Source organism: Lepidochelys kempii, chromosome 16 (genome assembly GCF_965140265.1).
Source record: "Lepidochelys kempii isolate rLepKem1 chromosome 16, rLepKem1.hap2, whole genome shotgun sequence".
Taxonomy (NCBI): Eukaryota; Metazoa; Chordata; order Testudines; family Cheloniidae; genus Lepidochelys; species Lepidochelys kempii.
This window is the reverse complement of record NC_133271.1, coordinates 15,479,693-15,502,091: the sequence shown is the minus strand read 5'-3', so window position 1 is coordinate 15,502,091 and position 22,399 is coordinate 15,479,693. Positions and strand designations below refer to the sequence as shown.

The 22,399-nt window shown below is 44.9% G+C and overlaps 1 protein-coding gene across 6 annotated transcripts in view; it reads right to left on the bottom strand.

Moving 5' to 3' along the window:
• COL27A1 (collagen type XXVII alpha 1 chain) overlaps positions 1 to 22,399 on the bottom strand; it is a 294,861-nt gene that overhangs the window by 89,304 nt on the left and 183,158 nt on the right. For all 6 annotated transcript variants that reach the window (XM_073314250.1, XM_073314251.1, XM_073314249.1 and 3 more), the window contains 9 exons: positions 22,098 to 22,151; positions 21,892 to 21,945; positions 19,683 to 19,736; positions 19,316 to 19,369; positions 17,392 to 17,436; positions 15,418 to 15,471; positions 14,115 to 14,159; positions 3,480 to 3,533; positions 319 to 372 (listed from right to left, as the gene is read on the bottom strand). In XM_073314250.1, the coding sequence (XP_073170351.1) occupies positions 319 to 372; positions 3,480 to 3,533; positions 14,115 to 14,159; positions 15,418 to 15,471; positions 17,392 to 17,436; positions 19,316 to 19,369; positions 19,683 to 19,736; positions 21,892 to 21,945; positions 22,098 to 22,151 (468 nt within the window). The remainder of the gene's footprint in view (positions 1 to 318; positions 373 to 3,479; positions 3,534 to 14,114; positions 14,160 to 15,417; positions 15,472 to 17,391; positions 17,437 to 19,315; positions 19,370 to 19,682; positions 19,737 to 21,891; positions 21,946 to 22,097; positions 22,152 to 22,399) is intronic.

Below are 22,399 nucleotides of genomic sequence, written 5' to 3'. Positions count from 1 at the left end.
CCTCATGAAACAGACCCCACATTTGCTGACCTACAGGACATGCTGCAAAGCACCACTGGTCTCTCACGCTTTCAAAGAGGGAGTGGACCGAGGTGTAAACAGAGTGGCCAGTGTGGATAATCCTGCTAAGGTGGATAGGTAGGAATGTTTATAGTTTGATATCAAGTTAGTCAAATGCCCATCCCACCTCCACGCAGGCAGGAAAAAAGTGGAGTTATCCGCGTTTACCCGACAGACTGGCAGGAGCTGTAATTTCCCATGGAGATGAGGAGGCCGTTAGTCAGAGAGTGAGCGAAAGAATGCAGACTTACTCCTTACCATCGACCCCTTGACTCCTGGTGGGCCCGGTGCTCCGATTGTGCCTCGGTCACCCTAAGAAAGACAATGGCGCACAAAGCACAGCAAGTAATTTTGTTAATGAGCATTATGAGCTAATGGGTGGGACAATACTGTGGTTGAAAAATCATGAAGCATCCAGATAGTCTCAACTGCTCCTGCTGCCTTGAAGTTGCAATAGCCGGTGAATAGTGCTGAGCTTGACAGCTACTCCCTTCTGACACTGTAGCAGTGAGTGGACTGACAGTGGCCCCTGGTTTGTCAGCTGAAAATGACTGTTTAGTGCGAAGAGGCCACCAGGTTACAGCCGCTGATATCCCACAAAAAAAATTACAGTAAGAAATTCACAATTGGCCACGTGTCTGTAGCATCTCAAAGCATAATACAGCAGTTTCATCAATTCTCAGCACCCCCGAGAGGTGGGTTTTCATTATCTCCATTGAAAATATGGGGAAGTTGAGGCACAGGAAATGCAAATGACTCACTCAAGGTCCCATAATAGTCCATACCAGAGCTGGGAACAGAACCCAGAAAGGTATATCCATACTCCCCATCTGAACTGCTAACCCTTCAGGAGTCTCACCCGCGCTGCATATTGCTGCATTTGGAGCAGCGTGGGCCTGAAGGCTGTGGAGCTTTGGTGGGGATTCTGAATAGGTGTCACTATTAATGTTGAGAACATGTTTGGAAATTAAGTCCAAGATTTTCAAAAATAGATTGCAAGCGTTTTGGGGCAGGGCCCATCTTTTTGTTCATTGTTTGTACAGCACCTAGCACCAGGGGTTTCTGGTTCATGAACCACCAAAGGACAAATAATAAATAATAATGTTGGGTGCCTATGCTTTGCAGAGTCCAACTTGAGACACCTTAAAGGGGTCTTACGGTCAGAAGGGGCTGAGCCTCTGCCCTCTAAAACCAGGCTTTTTGTTTTTGTTTAAAAAAGGAGTCTCAAGACAGCACCAAAAATTGAGGACTCCAAAAATCACTAGTCATTTATGAAAATCTTGGCCTTAGAGGTTTATGCTATCACATAGAGACGTGTCACCTCTGTTCAATATATCCTTGGCTTCTCCATATCATGATAGCTGGAGATACAGAAGGCCAGGAGTCTTATAGGTGAGTTATAACTCTTTATCAATATTGCATCACTGTACTTCTGCCTGAATCTATGGTGAATCTATCGATATATATATGGTGAATCTATCGATCCACAGTTCTAACAATAGGTTTATGATTACTCCTGCCTGGATGGATTGGCAACACATGCAGTGACTATGATCCTCAATTGGTAACACACACCTAAATTCACAGTGTATGTGTGCACACTACTGGGGTCAGGGGGATGAGAAGGAGTTACAAACATACTGCCATGTAGTAGATTACACCCAAAATCTGACCTTCCTTCCAGTAGTTAGACTGTATTGGGAAAATGTCTCCTGGATTCTAAATATCTATTAAACACAAATCCAAAGAGGCTCTTGTCATTAGCTGGACCTTGTGAATCAATTGATAATGGCAAGCTTTCTTTCTCAGTGTATGGAGTTTATTAAAGACCTGTTAGCTACATTGTTCTCTGACAGTAGTTTGATTCCATTTGCTTCAGCATTACATTTTGCAACTTTCTGGATGGAGATCGCCGACACAGCTGTGTCAAATGAAAGCATACTTCCCACTTCATTTAGTGCACAGTAACACAGTAAGCGCTAAAATGGAATGCCAGCTGGAATTATGGCCAAGGCTTTGATGTGATGATAGTCACTTTTTGTTATCAGTAAATTTGCCTTGGGGGAGAAGAAAAGATCTGGTACAAATTTCAGCTGCACCGAGGATTTCCTAATGCAGATTTTCATAAGACAGCCTGAGTTTGTCCTGACACTGATGTAGCATCTTATTACAAATGCTAAATTCCAGCGTGAAGGCTGGTTTTGAAATTAAGACACTCCACTCGAACTCAGCAGACCTGGGTTCAATTTCTGGCTCTTCCACAGACTTTCTGTGTAACCTTGGGCAAGTCACTTAATCTGTGCATCCGTTCCCTTTGTATAAAATTAAGTTAGCAACACGTAATTTTCTTCCACCCTTTGTCTGCCATGTCCATTTCAACTGTAAGCTATTTTTAGGCTAGGATTGTCTCATACACTATGTGAATGTACATCATCTACCACAGTGGAGTCTCTAGGTTTTAGTGTAATATAAGCAATAAAGTTTGTCCCAAGACAACACAACAAACAGAATGATGTCCTGCCACCACGACTTTGTCCCAGAGGACAAAAGTCTAAGGAGCAATCATGAAAGGGGTGAGGGTGCAGTATAATGTACCATTTTATATTTGCATTAACCTTACGGCTGGACCTCTAGCATGCTAGAGGTGTTAGCATTTTTAGAGTGTGCTGTGCAATAAGACGGTCTTGCTGACAACAAAGAGAACCTGAACTCTGTCTACTGTTTATACATCATCCATGTTCTATAGCTAATTAATGTAAATGGTATTAAGACTGGCGTCTGCTTAGTTCCATATCTACAGTACTGTGCTCCCTTTGCATCGGAGATTTACTAACAAATCCTGAAGGCCTTGCTCAGGCCCAGATCCTATGGCATTCATGGGGAACTCTGCATGGGCACAGGGATATGCAATGCAGGGATCAGGTTGCAAGCTGCACTCCCATTTGCTTCTGCTTTGTCAGAGGTACAGAATGAAGGACCGGGCCTCACATTCTCAGAGATGCGGTGACATGATCAGTGATGCTGATGCACTAATGAGGTGAGCTCAACCTCTCTTTGAGTCACAGTCTTGGGAGGGGAGGCAACGTTTGCCAGAGGAAAGAGAGTTGGGAATGTTATTTATGGGCTTCTCACAAGGCTATGAATGAATGCGCGAAACTCCTCTCCTGCCCGGCAATAATTCCTATGTTCAAAAAATTTGTGACTGTTCCTTTAAAGGAGGAACGAGTGGCAGTCCCTAAAGTGAAGTAGAACATAAGTTTCTGACTGGCACAAGGCTAACTCATCACATCTTAGAATTGCAACATTCTTAATGGCATTCTGAGTTAAGAAAACTACACTGTTAATGTTAAATAATTTCACATACTCCCTTCATCCTCCTCCCAAATATAACAGCCAATTTGTTTGCAAACCATTCCTACCTTCTCTCCCACTATTCCAGGTTCCCCAACTGGACCGATGAAACCCATCAGACCCTGAGGAGAACAGAAGAGTGCAATTAATTTTCTGCTTTATTTCCACAGAGAGTAAACAATGTATTTGATTTTCTTTGCTAGTGGAATTAGCCCAGTGTCCTTTGTACGCTGTTCAGTAGTTCTTATTGGCTACTACAGAGGGTAGCGGTGCTCCCAGACATAGGAGTCCCTAATTCAACCAGCTGTTTCTGCTTTATGAGACAGTTGGAACTTTAATGCTAGCACCTACGAGAGCCACAAAACACAATACCAGGAACAAATTACTGACTCAGCCAACAGCATTCGACAGCAAGGCCTAGTTTATGGAGGGTTTTATGTTGCTAACGTTTCCCGACTTTGCTTCTGTCAGCACAATTCTGCCAGGGATATCAGTGGGGGAAGAGCCAGCATAGACAAGACTCTGGTGGCCACCAGCATTTTAACCATCATATTGTGTAGACATGGCTCTGGGTTAGTTAGGATTAAAAAGTCAGCAGCTGCTTGGAGCCCTGTCTGACTAATGTTGCCATTCTAGGAGCAGCATGGTTGGGATATTTATAGAGAATAAAAGCTGGAGCAGATGCAATTGGACGGGTTAACAGAACCGTAGATTTGTCACACTAATAAGAAACCTTCTTGAAAAACGAACCCAGACACAAGATCTTTGGGAATGAACATCATTTGGGATGATAAAGAAACAAACAGAACTGCTTTTAATTATGAAGAAGAAAATGGCTACAGCATAAAGGTATAAACTAAAAATTATTGAGATGCTGTTCACGTTTTTTGAGTAAAATAGACCCTCCCAACTCAGTAAAAGCTTTAGAAACACAAGGAACATTTTCTAGTGGGTTTGCTTTAAATGGAACACTCTATTTTCTCTCTTATTGCAGGGCTGTTGGAGCAGCAAACCACCTTGTCTCTCATCCTGGCAAGCTTCGATACTGTGTCTTTTTTCAGAACGCATAACTGAAGGGATTCATCTCATGTTGAACCGCTTCACAACCTGCCAATAGCTGGCATCTGTGGTGTGAATGAAAGCTACTTTCCAGCTTGTATGGTTATAGACAGAGCCTTGGCTGCTATTGAGAGGCAGTTGCTGAGCAAGTCTTGCCAGTCGGTGTCAGACCATTCTAACTGAGTTCCTTGGACAGATCCCTAATGTGGTGTTAGATGCCTCTATGGAGCTTAAAACTGTTTTGTGAATTTGAGACTCTCTGATCTCTCACACACATGCCTGGTGGTCCACAGAGCTGAAACATATGGAAAAGGAAGCCGTAGGGTGCTGGGAGAGAATTTAAAAAAATGGGGATTTCCTAAGCCAGTAAAGAGAGGAGGAACAAAAAATGAACTGGCCCATCCCGGAAATTCTGCACTTCGAGATGGGGTTCACAAAGAGAGCAGTGGACAGTCCCAATGCAGCTCGACAAGAGCTTTCTTTAGTCCTTTGTCCTCATCCCACCCGACGTGAATGAATGTCTCCATAGCACCATGTTTAGATAGGACTTTTTAGACGTACTGATGTTCAGAGATGAGCACAAACTGCAAAGTTTGGATAAAAATTTAAAGTTCAAGATCTGGGGTTTTGGTTTGATCCATTATGAGAACAGAGGCAAGACACGCAGTTCAGATCCAGATATGAACTTCAGAAGCTCCAGGACCATCTTGACAGTATTCAGGAACATGTTAAGGAGGCAGCATGCACCAGTGAACTGAGAGCCAGGAGACCTGAGTTCTGTTCCTAGCTCTGCCGCTGCCTTGTTATGCAAACCTGGGCAATAGTCACTTAACTACTCTGCTTCAGTTTCCCCAGCTAGCCCCCATATTTCCCACCTTTGTGAAGCACAGTCACATCTGCAGATGCCAAACACTATGAACTTTGGAAGTATTATTAACTCAAAGGCAGTCTCCCCAAATGTTTAGGCTGGTATTGTCAGGTGATTTTGAAGAGGGTTATTTGGGCAACACTGCCTTCTCAGGATCCATGTCAGGGTTAACTCACAGCAACACCCAGAATAAATTTCAAAGTGTGTGGGGGAGGGAAGAGTCACTATTTTATTCACAAGACTTACATTTATTAGCCCGCCCTCCCCCCGCCGCCGCCCCCCCCCCCACCACACACACTTTTCTTTTCTTTTTTAAAACATTCTACTGAAATGTCAGGGAAAAAATCACTAGGTTTTTCCACCCCTGTAAATTCCACTTTGATGGCATGGGGCATTTTCAAATCACCTATCAGTGTTTCAAACCCTTCATTCCCAGCAGAGGAAAGGCAGGTGGGCTCTGCTCCTGCAGTATACCTTCTCTCAGTCCACTTTGGTGTCTGTCTCCAGCAAGTGATGGCAGATATCTACAATCTCTCACTCTTTACAGTTCAGTTTACCTTTGCTCACTGAGAGAGCATCAAGTGATACCACCCGGTTACAAATCACAGTCAGTGCAGTCGGCTTACAGGTTATGCAACTTCCACAGGAGCCAAAAGTAATCATCCTCCATGGAGTCACATCCAGTGGGAAGAAAGGGGAAAAAAGAGCCGTGCCATGTAGTAAGGAAGAAGAGCCCTTGTTATGCCTGTGTTTGAGACTCAGTACTGTGGCTATTCAGAGATGTCTAACACTACAGAGGTCTCTCCACTGACTTCTGCTGATTATCCTGAATGCCCCCATGGGCTATATTCTTTTAAATGCAAGGAGAGTAGCTGCCACAGGAGCTCCTTCCTGAGGTGCAGGATGGGCCTGTATGCGAACATCTGACCTTGGATTACACTCAGTTAGGCCAATCTCTAGGCAGGGCCAGAGGTCAAACACACATGCTCTTCCCGACGTTCTCACTCACTTGGCAGGTTGGTGCAATTGTTCATCATGGTCTGAAACTGGGAGTGATGTCTCATTGAAAGTGGGTTATTAAGAAGCCAGCTGGGGAAAGGTGGAGAGCATATTGGAAGCGATTAAGCCTGGAGTGAGATGCTATCTTTAGCAATTTGTCCAGCAACGACTTGCCAGGAGACTGAGACGTGATCACGTCATGACGCAAACCCAGGCCAAGCCAAAACGATGCCTACCATCCAGGACGCACAGCTACCCCCTCGGAATCAGGATGTTGCCAGCCATTCCTGCAGCTCCATGGAAGAGAGGAGGAAACACAAACTGATTGTAAAAGTATCATTTTACTAGGGATGCGGGGGGTCAAGCTCAGTCACATGACTTTAGGAACTTGCATTCTCAATGATCATGATAAAGCAGGCTATGGAATGAATGCTTGTATTGTAAGCTCTTTGGATCATCTTTTTGTTCTGGGTTTGTACGGAGCTTCACACAGTGGGGCCCTGGTTTTGACCAGGGTTCTAATGAAGGACTGCAATACAAATAAACAGATAAATAATAATACAACAACAAGCCACAGCTGGACTCAGAAGAAATCCTGGAACTCAAGTTTGATGTTGTTTCCAGGCTGTTGAACTAGCATCTCTCACAAGAGCCAGCATTCTCCTCAGCAAGTATTTTAAAATGCTCCCAGCCATAACCTAGATCAAGGAACGTAATTGAAGGAATTCTACTGCACTAGGACGCATATCAGAAAGAAAAACCCAACACCCATACTATGAGACATAGAAAGGTGAAGCCGTGTTTATTTTAATGGCCAATTAAGAAAAAGCCTGAACTGTTCAACACAGGAACACAGTGGTGGTGAAGGTAAAGGCGTGAAAATATCTGACCACTAGGTGGCACAGTCAATGGATCAATTCTCTTTTCAATCAGACCCAGGTACAAATACATAGTTGATAACTATTAGTTATTTTCTGACCCTGGACACAAGGCCATAAACACAAAGGCTGGTCTTCTAGCACAGGGTAGAATGACCAAGCAACTTAAATGAAAAGGCATGTAGGCTGAAAGCTACTGTAAAAGGTAAAAAGTCAAATGTTTCTCCGTTTTCTTGAAAACCTAGTGATTTCAGAGCCTCTCCCGCAGGTGAAAAGGCATATGAAATTCAGAGGCTAATTAAAGTGTGTCCCACACAACATTATAGGCACCTGCAATAAACAAAGCTATTGACACTGTTGAAAGCAAGGCCATTTTAGAATATTTCCTAAGGGCTGGGTACACAGCCTTCCATGTCAAAATGGATGCCCACCATGGAGCGCCAATTTACATTATGGGAAGTCTTTATGAAAAGAACTTAACAGGCTGGCAAGACTGAGAAAACTGAGGAAGCCACTCGCTGGGTCAGCTGGATGTTAAATGTGAAAAATGTGACATTTTCTGTTTCCTGGCCTCCCGATGTGAGCCATTTCAGTGCTATAGTGATGGGCTATTGGAACAGAAACTCAGCATTAACCTTGAAGAAAGAGTTCAAAGCAGAGTACGAACAATATGTCCCCATGGGATCCTATTTCTGTCACAAGTTCATCATCTCAGCCACCGGGCAGTGGCAGATGCATCATCACGTACATTGCAAATGCAAGCAGGCAGGAGACAAACACTTCACACTTCATTTTCTGTGGCAGAATGGGTGAAGTAATGTGGGTTGATTCTTAGTATAGCATCTAGCTCCAGTAAGAGTTGTAGAGAGATCTCTATGGTGGTGGCATATGTTCTCATTTACAACTCAAGGGAAGACATCATTGCTTCATGTGAACCTAGTAAGAAGAGGACTGTGTGTAGCAACATAGCTAAATAGAAGAAGCAGAAGACCCAGTGGTGTAAGATGTCCCTCTGGCTTTTGCAGCCAGTTTACTATGATGAGCTAACTTTAGCTTGAGAGATACTTTTGAAAGCATACACGAACAACATAGTTGTGTCTAGGCAAAATAAAGTCCCATTGAGTTCATCGGGGTATCTGAAATCAGTATGAGGGCTTGGCTCACAAAGCTCTTTGCTGGCCAAAATGTGACTGAGACACTGAACAGAACACAGGAAACAACAATACGTGCCTTAAAATATTACCAAAAGAGCCAATGATGGCAGATACTGACCAGCAGAGCCATGGGAGAAATGTAGACCTAGATTGCTGTCACTGCTACAAAATGGACCCAGTGTAAAATATTTTTCCAACCTCCCAGCAATTGCCATGAAATCAAACATAGCAGCAAACACAACTTCAAGGACCATGCGTAATAAAGCACATGAAATCCCAGCAGCAGTGGCTGCATGGTTAAAGTCCCACAGTAACCAGTAAAGAATGTAAAACATTTACACTGGATGAGTTGTTCAGTATGTCCTGGCTTATCATGCAGCCCCGTTACAATTAAGCTTGTCCCCTTTGCTGCAGCTTGGCAATGAATCATACACCATTTGAAAAACCCAACCAACAGCAGAGCTCAGCATGAGCACGTGCTCACAGGCTCAGAGTGCCCGCCAGTTGCTCCCAGCAGGAGCCAATCACTGGCCCCTCGTGTTTCACTGGTTCGTTAGAACTGAAAACAAAACAAACGGAAGCAGAAAGGAATGGAGGGTAATGTACAATAATCCCATTTAGATGAAAGAAAGGGAAAGTAAAACAGTAAATATCACTGATTTGGGAGGCCACTCTAACCCGCACTGCATGACTTGCATTGAATTTTCTGTGGTTTTAACTCTCTGCACACCAAAGCACCCCACCCTCTGCCTTTAGAATTTTTGTGCTTCACTTTGAGCACTGAACAAAAGATGTGTTTTGACATGTTGACCAAACACCTGGTCTCACAAGGAAGATTCTTGCACTGCAGTGTTTGTAGACCTGGAAGCAAAGGGCCACACAGCTCAGAAGCACTAGTTCCCCAGAGGAATGATGGTGCAGTGGTTAGGGTGCTACTCTGGGTCTCAGGAGACTTGGGATCAATTCCCTGTTCTGCTATTGACTTCCTGCTTGACCTCAGACAAGTCACAATCTCTCCATGCCTCAGTTCCCCCTCTGTAAAATGGGGATAGTAGCACTGCCCTGCTTCCGAAGGGGTGCTGTGAGGGTAAATACATTTTTACCCTAGCTCAGATACTCTGGTAGTGGGAGCCACGTAAATACCTTACAAGGAATTTATACCTGGATGTGGGTAGCCACTGACTCTCAGAGACAATTAGATACAAGTCAGAGGCACGGGACTGATGGAGATGGGACTAAGCCAGACAGTAAAGAGCTAGGTTAGCTGTCTTGACCTCAAAGTACTCAGAAATCTTAACAATACTCAGGGAAAGCTGATAATTAGAGAGGGGTCTGCAACAGGCACAGAATCTTCACTGTTGGGTCTTCAAAGGTCAAGTGCACAGCGTCACTGTACTCTCCCCATGTGACTGGTAAGTAGCTGAACATAACGTTCAACAGGATGCACTGTAACCGGATAGCAATTAGTTATTCTTTTGTTAAAGATGAGGGGAGGCACTGAAACCTTGCTGCTGGAACAGAATCTGCTCCTTGTTAAGAGCGTAGGTCGTTCGCAGGCTCTCCCTGCTGCTTCTGCTGACATGGCTGATCATTAGTCTTTATGGTCCCCAGCACAAGGCAGGCAGGGGGGTCTTTGCCCCTGAGGCACCTTTTCCCAGTTTGTTATTCTGTCTCCTTCAGGGGGAAGGCAGGGGTCTCCTCGCCTCTGGTGTCGTCTTGGCTTGGTTTCTGCCTCTGGCATGGACACGCAGGCAGTTCCCATCCTTGGGGCCTGTTTTCACACAGTTCAGTAACGAGGAAGGCTGGTGTCTTTGCCCTTGTGGTGTCTTTGCTCACCCAGTTTCTGTCTCCACCTGCTGGCAAGGAAGGGTTAAACCGTACAGATCCAGGTTGGAGGGAGTGGATCTTCCAGCATCCAGAGCGCAACCTCTAGTGACTGTCCTGAGTCAGTTTCTTTGCAATAGAGATGTAAGGAGTCAGGGGCCACCCTACAGGTTTTAAAAATTCCCAGCAAGTAACACTGGAAAGCTTCCCAAAACTCGCATGTTTGCTTAAACATACGGACCCGAAAGCAGAGTGCTTGAGCCTAGCGAGGAGATGTATATGTGATCTTATTTCACACCACCACGCTGGCTGCTTCCAGCCAGAGGCAGTTGCTACCGAGTGCCTAGCAGCAACTCTGAAAAGCTGCATCGCTGTCACAGAAGCTATGGGGGCCTCTCAGACAGCACCTTTGCCTGGGAGAGGCAGGAAATGGGGAAGATCAGATCTTTCATGGGCTGGAAATCTGGGGTATAGTTTTTTTCCCCCATACCACTTCCACCACAGATCTATGAAAAATCCCCAGTATTGGCTTGCCCTGACCCAAAGCTCCAAATGATGCTATTTGGAGGGGGAAGGAAAGAAATACTCTAAGCATTGTCTAGCAAAGCTGTGCTAGGAAAGGAGGTAATTTATCACAAACCTGGTGTGACGTTTTTGTTATAATGACATAACTGGTAAGGAAATGGAATTTTTTCTAGACAGAGACTAATTGAGTAAAAATAGTACAGCCAGCTTTCAGATTCTTGTACTGGCTTCAGTATCAGCAGAGGCCAGCTGTGTTTTCTTTTCACTGAATGGGGCCTATAGTTTTTATTCAGAGTCATCCTTGAGGGACTTAAGGAATAATAATCATGATCCTCTGTCCTTCTGCACTACCTTCCAGCTGAGGATCTCAAAGCACTTTCTAAATATTCATTATTATTTGCAATACAATAGCACCTAGAGTTCTCAATAGATATCAGAGCCCAGAACATGTAGAACTAGAGCTCTGCAAATCCATGGATATCTGTTTTGTATCCGCGACTCATTTTTGCAGATCGGATGTGGATACAAATTTTGGGTCCACGCAAAGCTCTAGGTAACTGGGTTCAAAAAAAGAATGAGAAGTTCATGGAGGGTATGTTCGCCAATGGCTATTAGCCAAGGTGATCAGGGGCACAATCCCGTGCTCTGGGTGTCCCTGAGCCAGAACAGGATGACAGGGGATAGATCACTCAATAATTGCCCTTTTTGGTTCATTTCCTCTGTAGCATCTGGCACTGGCCATTGTCTGAAGATAAGATATTGGGCTGGATGGGCCATTGGCCTGACCCAGTATGGCTGCTCTTATGTGCTAGAAGCTGTACAGAGTAAGAACTGAGAGCAAGAGATTGTCCCTGCCCCAAAGAACTTACACTCTAAATTGATTACATGTCTTACTGCCACCTGCAGTGGGGGTTACCCTTCTCATCCTGCAGGGGTGAAACTGAGACACAGAGAGTTAAAGGGAGTTGCCCAAGTTCACATAGCTGGTTGGCAGCAGAGCAAGAATGAACCCAGGTCACTTGACTTCCAGCCCAGTGTTTTATTTGATAAGATCAACCTTTCCTATTTAAATTGCCTGCTAATACAATTCAGCATTTTGTGTTCCTGTAGGTTCTTCCTTTAGTTTAGTGAAACTTACAGAGAATGGAGAAGTTTGTGCACTGAGAGGATTTTGTTTTATTGTTTATTATTTCCACCTCCCCATAAGCCCCATTTAATTGTTTAAAAACAAACAAATGAGTGATCTTGTTGAAAGAAACCGAAATGACACTATCCTAAGCACCTCTGCTTCTTCTTTGTGGACCAAATATTTATTATTTCAAACATTAATAAATAAACAGATCATGCTTCCAGGAAGTGGTGAGCATTCTCTACTTTCATTGAAGCCAATGTGGGTTGTGGAGTGATCAAATTACTCTGTATTGATCCCTGAGTCTGAAGAAAATTCTGTAAAAATAAGGAATAAGGAGAGGCCCCTGAGGACGAAAAGAATACAGGGACAAGGAGGGCAACCATTTTCTGCAACACACACACACACATTTGGTGTGAGCTGCAAGAGGTGGTAATATTAACGATACATCAGTGGAGCTCAAAGCATTTTACAAAGGAAGTCAGTATCATCATCCCCGTTTTTACAGATGGGAAAACTGAGGCACAGAGAGGGGAAGTGTCTTGCCCAGGGCCAGTGGCAGAACTGGAAATAGAACCCAGGTCTCATGAGTCTCAGTCCAGTGCTCTGTCCAATACACCTCCATGTCTCCCAGCATTGTTTGTTTCCACTGTTTTTATAATCTGCTTGAAAATGTCTTTGAAAAGAAGCCATTGAAATGTATTTGGACTCAGTTTGTGCTATGCAAAGTTTGCTGAGATATATAAATCCCTTAATCTGCCATAAAAAATTAAGACACTAACAGGGAACTTTAGCCTCTGGATATAGGGCTGGTATCTGTGTGCCCTAAACGTGTCCCAGATGCCCCGAAAACGAAGGGTATACAGTAGTTGCAAGCTTTGCGGCCAGAGGCCAGCTCAGAGTTTAAGGTAAACAGTCTTGAGACATTATATCCCTGAAGTAGCAACAAGAACAGCAGGAGGCTGACTGATGTCCCCAGTTTTGCAAGGGCCTGGTGGTTATACTGTGTTAGTTCGATAGCGTTGTAGGCGTGCATGGTGCTTTACGGAGAACTAACTAACCTTTTCAGTGGAGCTTGCAATCTAGCCAAATCCCTGAGAAAGTCTTGCTAGCACTGACAATTGCCCCTCGTGACACTAGCTTTTGAACATGCTTGGTCAGAGAGCTATGAGACAAATGACCTCCAGCTGTTGGATACATGAGAACAAAGATCCAGGGAGGCTGGAAAACAAAAAACAAACAAACCAAAGACCTTGACTGACAAGCAACGAAAAGCCGGCTGCCAGGAGAAGCTGCACGTCCCTCTGCCAATGGCTGGTCAGCCTCTCAGTTGCTCTGGCCAAATCAGCCGCGTCCAGCTCGATGTGGTCATGTGGGAATGAGAAGAATGTGTCGGAGGCTCTGTGGCTGCAATTTCAGGGCTGGTCATGGATAGGTAGGTTGGTTTCGATCACACAAAGACGGGGAACATTTGTTTCATTTCCCCTGAACCCTGTGGTTTCCCTGAAGCCTATGGAGATGATGCATCTTCCTATGTTTCCTAGTCAGCACATTCTCTTTTATGGTGCAATGAAGCAGGGCTCATCATTGTTCTATTGTTGCCAAAAGCATGAACCTGCAAGATGCTGAGTGACCCCTGCTTCCACTGAATCCAGAGGGATTCGAGGAAGCGCAGCACCTCACGGGTGGGGTCAGTACAATACTGGACCAGGCAGGCAGTGAGGGGGTGTTGACTGTGTAAAGACTCAAGAAACTGATGATTATTTCTACCAAGTTTGCATCGGGGAATAGCCTTAGTATCTGATTTGTATCTCCTATTGGGTCTCGGGTGCCTCAGGGCAGGAACCCATTATTTTGTACAAACTGTCCGCAGGGTGCCATGTGCACCTATAAATACCACTGACAACTTCTGGACATCTGAGAGCCACCCACTGGGTCACCGATGCTCTGAGGCTGAGCTAACTGGATCTGGGCTTAGTGATGAAAGAATCCACTTTGTTGGGAACCAATGATTTTGCAAGAAAAGTAGGAATAAGGAGAGGCCCTTGAGGACGAAAAGAATACAGGGGCAAGGAGGGTAACCATTTTCTGCGACACACACACACACACACACACCCCAATACTATTTCGTATATTATAAAATCCCAGTGTTTACAAAACACCTGATCTTCAGTGAACAGGTCAAGATTCTGCCCCAGTACCAGGGATGCATGGGGAAATGGGTACATGCGAGACACTCAAATAGACAAAGAAAATAAGGAGTTTACCTGATCACCAACTTTTCCTGTCCGCCCTGGATGTCCTGGCTCACCCTGCATTGAGATGGAGAGAGGTATCACAGAAGGCTAACTCAGTGCTGCTTTGTCAAAGGTCTTTCTCCAAAAGGGTTAAACTCCTGGTGCCTCAACTGCAGCACAACAGGGTTAGTGACAGGCGTCACTAAATGTTTTGGGTGAGCAGTGCTGGGTCTCAAATACTGAGAGTTCCAGCACTAACAAGCCTTGTGCTATGACACTGCACCAAACTGGTGCATCAGCCCACTTTTTAATGAGATCAAGCCTTCAAAATAGGTACTGCCAAGCTGTCTACGTTTTCCAAGAGTCTGTTAATTTGGAACGAAGAGTCAGAGTTTGTGCTAACATGACAGATGCACTTCTGTGGCCAGATTTTCAAGAGAGCTCAGCTCCCATTTGAGCACCAAAATAAGGAACCAGATTTCTAAAAGCTCAGTATGTTGGGTGCAGAATTCTTTGGAAAACTTCAGGATCAATCGTGGGTGCAGTGCACTTGAAAATCCAGCCTCTGGTGGTGACTTTGATTACTTACTGTGATCACCATTAAAAAGTCAACTTCTTACAATCGTTCAGAGAGCATGGCCGGAGGATGGAGAGAAAAGCACAGGGATGTACATAAGCCCAGACTGACCAGGGAGAAGGATGGACTGTGGAAGAGTTGGTCCAGGGAAGTGTCTGAGTAACTCAGGACAGGCTGTCTAAAAGACAGTCACTGCTAACCTGGTGTTGTCTCTGGGTCACAGCAGCTGCATTTTCTCAGTCAGCAGATAATGTGACTCCAGATGTGCTGCCAGAACAGATTTTTGTTATTTACTTGTTTAAAGAGCTGCCTTTTTTTTTTTTGCTGGGGGTGGATATTGTGAAGCGCAGGCTGCTCTTGGAATAGCTCCTCCTGCTGCCAGTGAAACAGCAGAGATAGGAATGGTTAGCATGGTTTCAGAACAAAAAATGGAGAGGCAATGGAAAAACAATTAAACAATTTAATATCAAAAGAGAAACAAACTTGTTTATAATAAAGCGTGTGGTTTAAAAATGCACAGTCATTCTTCCACAGAAACCAAGCTGAGGCCGAGTTTCCAGAAGCCGAAGACAAAGAAATGCAGAGAGAAGAGCAAATCCTCACTGCCCAGTTTCATTTCTATGATGGAAACTGGAAGCTTGACACATGTTAAATGTGAGGGGGTCTTGAAGTTTCACTCCAGTCTTGAATTCCTCTTCCCCCTGGCTCCCACCCCAACCCATCAGCTCTCTGGTATGAACACCCCTCCCGCCTTACCTTTGGACCATCAGGGCCATGTTTTCCAGGAAATCCCTTCCTGCCAGGTCGACCCTGAAACGTACAAAGGATGATGAATATAAAAGGCTCAATATTGTCTTTGCTCCCAGCTGTTGCAGCTGCCCTTGATCACAGCAGCCACAGCCTGTGTGACCTGATGCAACTTACAAATAGAGCTGGGTGACATTTTTTTGGCAAATAATAAATTTACTGAAAAATGCATTTTAGGGAGCACTGAAACGGTCTATGAATTTGGGTCAGAGTCAGTGAATAGTTTCCACTGACAAAAAAGCCCCTAAAACCAAAATTTCAAACATGGCGTTTCGAATAGTCATTCAAAATGTTTGACCCGAATGAAGGAGTTGGTTTTTTTGCTTTTTCATTTCACAGAGCGAAAACAAACAAACAAAAAATCAGTTTTGGTCAGAGGCCGAACTGAAAAATCAATGATTTGCTCAGCTCTGCTTACTAAGTAGAGTCTCCAAAAGAATCCAGCTTACAACACCCCAAGGCAGCCCTTCTAGGCACCAGGGCACAATGCTTTGGCCCTGGGTCTGATCTCTGGATGACCTGGATCCCAGCTCTAGATAGAAACTGCATGTGTAAGGAAGTCTCTGCTCCACCATTAGGTAAATTTCATCTCTTCAGCATCACACCAGAAGTGCAGCATGGGTGTTGTAAGAAATGAATGGAAGGACTTTATTGCTGCCCTTTTAATGCTGGGTAATTATGCATTGCTTTCATCTGGCATCCTAACACTCCCAGCAGCCATCTGTGCCTAGTGCCAGCTCAGGCCCCAGCATCCTGAGCCCCTAAAGGGAGCATCTCCTAGTGCCAGTATGAGCTTTGTCACAGCAGCATCCCACAGAAACTAGCTGGGATTTGGGAGCATGAACTTCCTGGCAACAATATCTCACTGGTACCAGCTAGAATTCAGCCAATAGGAGCTTTCTTGCAGCAGTGTTGCATCACTGCTGGCCAGCACAGAGCAGTAAGAACTGTTGACTGTGTGCGTGAGTATATGCTCCCCATGCTTATCACTCATCAAAGCAGGAATACACCCTCAAACCAAAGGTCCAGTGAAAACTTACTCCCTGCCTGGGAAAGCTGCTTTAGTTTCTGCCCTAGCTGCTGGGGCTGGAATGGATTTATAGCATCAGATCCAAGGAATCACTCTGCTCTTTGGTAGCAGCCAATACCTGGTTTATAGAGAGCAGTGAAAATCCCTGTATCAACGCATGTGCTCAATAGCAGTAAGTTGTATGTGGGATAAGACATTCCTTTCCTTATCTGTATAGCAATTAGATTACACCCAGAGGGTAAGATCTGGTTACCATTATATCACGATCCTGCAAATATTCTCAGAAGTCATAAAATCCTGCAGTGGTGAGTTCCAAAGATATGACTATATTCCTTTTGTTTATCCCAAATATACTGCCCTGTTGTTTTGATTGAGGGTCCCCTACTTTCACATTATGGGGCAGACAAAAGGACTTTTTAAGTCTACTGTCCATATCCTTGTATTTCTCAATCCATCCTTTTTCTTGCTCTTCTCCTTTAAAAACAAATACAGCATTCAAATGAGACCAGGGACATATTTTTGAATCGTGGAAGCCAACACGGGGATGAATTATGGAGCTAGGTCCAAGTCACACAGTTTGCACTTGGATCTGAACTATCCCAAAGTTAAAGGTTGTTTATATGGGGCTTTAACGTAGCCCTATCTTTAGTTGAATATTAAGACATTATATAGCCCCCATCCAGTGCCCAGTGGGAGTCTTTCCACTGATTTTACATGGATGTTGGATCCAGCCCTTGTTGCACATAGACAATACAATGCTTGCCAGCGGGACTGTTCTTTGACTGAAACAGAGGGTTCAAATCTTTCATTTTTATTTCCAACCTCAAATGCCTGGTGAGGTGTATAGAGCTACTTAGTAACTGAGCAGGCCACTTAAGAGCAGTGAAACCTACCTCTGGACCAGGGGACCCTGGTGGCCCTATGGGTCCTTCATCTCCCTGAAGGGGAAAAAAATGAAACTAGTAAGAAAATCTTATAGGTCTCTTGGGTTCCAGAAATGCTATGAAAGTAAACAGCTTGTAATGCCATCAGCATTTAAATACACAATCCTCATGCTTACACAATAGCTGTCTTGTCATAACACTTTAACAGTTCCATCCCATCAGACTAGAAAGGAAGATTATCAGAGCACTTCTTTCTGGGAGACCTCATCACCATTGTGATACCCCATCCCATTTCAATGCAGCCAGATATGTCTGTGGAGCCATCCCAGTGCCAGAGGAATAAACCTAAAGGCAAATCCTGCCTGTGGACGCCCACCAGAAATTCCCAGAGAAGTTATGGCAATTGCATGTGCTTACCAAAGGAAAGAATTTGGCCCACAAGATACTGTACTTGATCATGGGCATCTGATTAACTTGGTTTGGCCAAGGATGCAAACCCTGGAGAGCTTGCTCTTTTTCTCCCAAATGCAAGGTTTCTCACAGACTTTCACACATATCAAACTGGCTAATATACTGAGGTTTTTCCTTCACTTTCACACAAGACACTAGATTGGCTCCACTATTGAAATTTCCCAAAAGCTTAGATGACAATTGGACTAGGCCCTGCATCTGGGTTCCTCGTCAGTTTGTGTTTAGTCTGGATCAGATTTAAAGTTTCTAGAAGACCTTCAATTAAGCCACATGATGGTGAACTCAAGTGTCTAGACTAAACCCACAATAGAAAGAGAAATTGAAAGTGCTCTTAGACCACCCATTGCTCTAGTGGTTTTGAGTTAGACCATTAGGATGACTAATAGAAGCCACGTGGTCAATGGGACTGAACATGGGATTGGAAGTCAAGGATATCTGATTTTGACACTGATTCACTGTGTGACCTGGGTTGAGCAACTTAATCTATGTCCTGGATTCCCCATCTGCAAATTGGATAGAATACTCTCCTATCTCACAGGTGGGATGGGGGTCATGGAGATGAATAAGTTAATGCTTGTAAAAGCTCTTTTAAAATGACAAGCGCTAAATAAGGCTAAGAATTATTATTGCTATTATACAATGCTTTCAGTTCATGCACTGAATTTGGATTATTTGCAGAGGGCTACAAATGTAGATGGCTCTTGAAAGACAAAAGACAATGAGCTTGATTTTCCACTCAGGCTGATGTAAATCAAGAGAGACTACAGTGAAGTCACTGGAGTGCCACTGGTGTAGAGCTGTTGTGAGCAGGAGGAGAACGAGGCTCACTGTCTCTGCTCTAAAGTGTTTCCAATTCAAGGGTCACCCCCGTAGTGAGGGGCAGAATTAAGCCCTGAATGAAGGCACAACTGTATGGGTGGAGGCGGCAGACCTGGGCTTATGCAGCAATAAGGTCATGTGCCCACACTGGAGAATAGTGGGTACATCCTGTTCATTATTTATTTTAGAAGACAATGTTACTCTGTGGGGAAGACCAGGGTTTGTAGGCCTCACATTAGAAAATGCACTTTAAGGCAGTGCATGCAGGAACACAGAACAGAGGCACCTTGGGCTGTGGGCCAGGAAAGGAGGATTTTCAGGCATACGGGCCTGAGTGGAAAACGGCACCAAGATGAGGGGTAGAAAAAGGAAGCTAATGGAGTGGCTAGGCCTCTGCTGACGCCAGCAGCAGTTGGATGCAGGGACTGAGAGGAGCACGTAGCCCCGAGCGCTAATTCCAGTGGGTCTGTGATGTTGCAGGTTTCTGACTGGTGACTGAGACGAAGTATTTGTGCCCAGGTGCAAATGGAGCACACGGTTGGAACCCTGGGCCCCATTTAGGCGAAAGATTAACATGATTGGAAAGGGAAAGTTTTCTTGGACAAGAACTGCATTTGGCCTTGAAAGCCACATGGACAGTTACCTCTTGGCCAGGCTGTCCCCTCGGCCCAGGTAAACCTCGTGCTCCGGGCTTCCCCTGCAATGGATCCAAAAGGAAAGATTCTCAGAAAATAGAAGCATAAGCTCTGAGGGTCCATTAAAGTGAGACGGGTCTCTTTCCGACACACATTGCCATGGGACAGGATCCAATGTCAATTTTGTTTCAGAAAAAAAAAAAAGAAAAATCCCACTCTTGGAGGGACCTCAATCCAAACAGACCAAACCGAAGTCTCAGCCAGAACAATCTCCAGGAATCTCCAGGGCTTTTTCCCCCCACCCCCCTTCCCACATCTGTGTTTTCATTGGCTGTTTCCAACTCAGCACAAGGCTTCTATCTGAGAGCCGCTCACCTTCAGGCCTTCGGGGCCATTTTGTCCTGGTGGACCAATATCCCCTGGAAAGCCCTAGAGAGAATCAGAAATGGTTGGTGTTACATTAGAGAGCTTTCTGGAAAGGTTTCCTGTGCTCTTCTAAAGATTTAACTTGATACTTTGTGTTGTGACATTTATTATTTGCCGGCACTGTGCACATACAGGCCACTGTGGGGCATCCGCAGGGACTGAAGCAGCTTTCAAATAACCGGATGAAATCCAGTATGTGGTAGACAGTAACAGTAGAAAAGAGATCTAGGTTATTGGTTTAAGTAAGAACAAGGGACCCCTTCCGTCAACAGCCCCTTTTTGGTCCATCTCCTTCCAAAATTCATTGTTGTAAGGGCCTCCCTGTCATCACATATTTAAAAATGGCATTTTGGTTTTTAATTCATCTTTATCAGGCAGTATATAATCTCATTTCTCAGAGAAATAAATCACCGGCCTGAATGACAAAGGGAAGCAGCCTAGGGATTAGAAAAGGTGCTGACATTCTCATTAGCTGCTGTCTTTAACCAAACAGTGACCCCCTTTCCACCCACAGCCCATTCACTGAAGAAACAAAGGAATCCACAGTCATTTCCAATAGAAACAAAGAACAAGAATTACTAAGCGATACCACTTGACAGAGAGCCATTCCAGGCCCAGCAAAATACCAGAACACTGATGAAAGGAAAACAGTCTATCAGCCAGCACTGCAAGTGGCTCTCAGGCTCACGACGAACATTTTCTGATTATTAATAAGGGTGTGAATCACAACATGCTGCAGAGAAATTGATCTTGTACTTGAAGGCATCACAATGTGGTTTTGGGTGAGGACAATGGAGTTGTCTTCTAACATGAAGAGTATTTGGTTAAAAAGATTCCCAGGTTACCCACGACAGAGGCTAGAAGGATAAACAGGGAAGAACTGAGACTCACTATAGGTCAACGATGAACCTGCTGAGCTGAAAACCCACTGCTGTTCTCCTCACCATGACTGATGTATGATCTTCCAGAGTGGAAGAGTGGGTCCCCAGTCCTCTCCCCTGACCAAAAAGGAACCTTTCTGACAGGGTTTGGCTCAGGAAAGGAGCTCTTTCCCCAGGAAGGGGGCAGCAGCAGAAGACAGGCTGGAGAGCTGCCTGGTGAGCAGGAGGCCAAGTGACCAAGACAGCTATGGGACATTGCTTGGACAGGCGAGGGATGCCATGATGGTTATATCTATTGCTCCACGGGAAAGGAGAGAAGGCTGGGCGAGCTGGGTTCTGCCATTGACTTTTCATGTGTCCTTGGGCAACTCGCTTCACCTTTCTAGGCTTCAGATCCCCTATTTGAAAAATGGGGATGATACCACCTTTCTTAGTGTGCTTCAAACCCTATGGAGGAAAAGGCGCTAAGCATTATTAGCAATTTAAGTGATTGTAGGAAACTTCTCTTTTAAGTGAACGTGATGCTGCAGAAGGGGTCAAAACAAAAATGAGGGAGATAATTGTCTAAAACAGTCTTTCAGCCAGACCGAACATCCTATTACCAGAGTCTTTGAGGGCACAACCTCAGAACGAGGAGAGAACAGACTACAACAAGTGGGGCCTTGGTATCACACTGAGGTAGAGAGTGGGTTGGGACTGGTGGCCCAAAAGGACTCCATCCTCTTGGTCTCACTGTACATCACTGCAGCTGGGTTGGAATGTGGGAGAGGCTTACTGCATAGCATGGAGTTATGACTTTGGAAGCCCCCAGAGATTGCATGGAGTGGGGAGGGAGGGTACCGTCTGAAGGTAACCACAGAGGAGGGGTCCTTATGCAAACTGACCACCTGTCAGTGCAGCACAACAGCAATGAGTTCAACAGGAATTTGCCTGTCCTTTGCTAGCAAAGACTTCAACCCTGCATCCACATGGAGCATTACTGGTTGAGTCAGGAGCAAATAATTCCACCGAATCTATAGATGGGTCCACCTGAAGAGTGGTTTCCAAGACTGGCAGGGAAGTGAGTATCTAAATGATTCCTAAATTAAAACCCAAGCTGGTGTTCAAAGGAGGCGGAATCTCAGCAGCGAAGTAGCCTGCAGCTGTCAAATGGCTGTTTCTCATTTCCCTTTGCAGTGAGGATTGCTTGGGAGGTGGGGGAATTATGAAGGTTTGCCAATGAAGACAGGCAGCAGAAATTAACAAATAAAGGAATGATCAGAGCTGAAGGCACATACCTCAGGGCCGGGTGATCCTGGAAACCCAACTGGACCTTTGTCACCAGCTTTTCCCTGCAAAATCAGAAAACAAGGGTGAATGTGAGACAGCTGCTGAGGTTCCTGTTTAGAATAACATCCACCCTGCTGAGCTCTCTTTCCAGCTGGGCACTGAACTCTTTAGAGGCAAGATTAGGAAACAGAAGATGATTAAAGGCATTACTTACAGGGGGACCTGGCTTCCCTCGGGCTCCTGGTACCCCAGGAAAGCCCTGACTGCCCTGGGAAACAGAGAAACAATTTTTCAGGAAATAGAATTAAACAGATGCAAAATAACCACTGTAAAGCCCCCACCCCATGCTTCTGCAACAGCGAGAGAATCTTTTCTTCCTGACAACTCCAGTCATATCCAGTGCTTTGGGGGGTGGGTGACCACACCATGGAAGGACACAGTAGAACAGATTAAACCTGCCAAGCATAAGCCTTTCTCTTTTCACTTTGTGCATTCATACACCCGGATGTTGGGAGG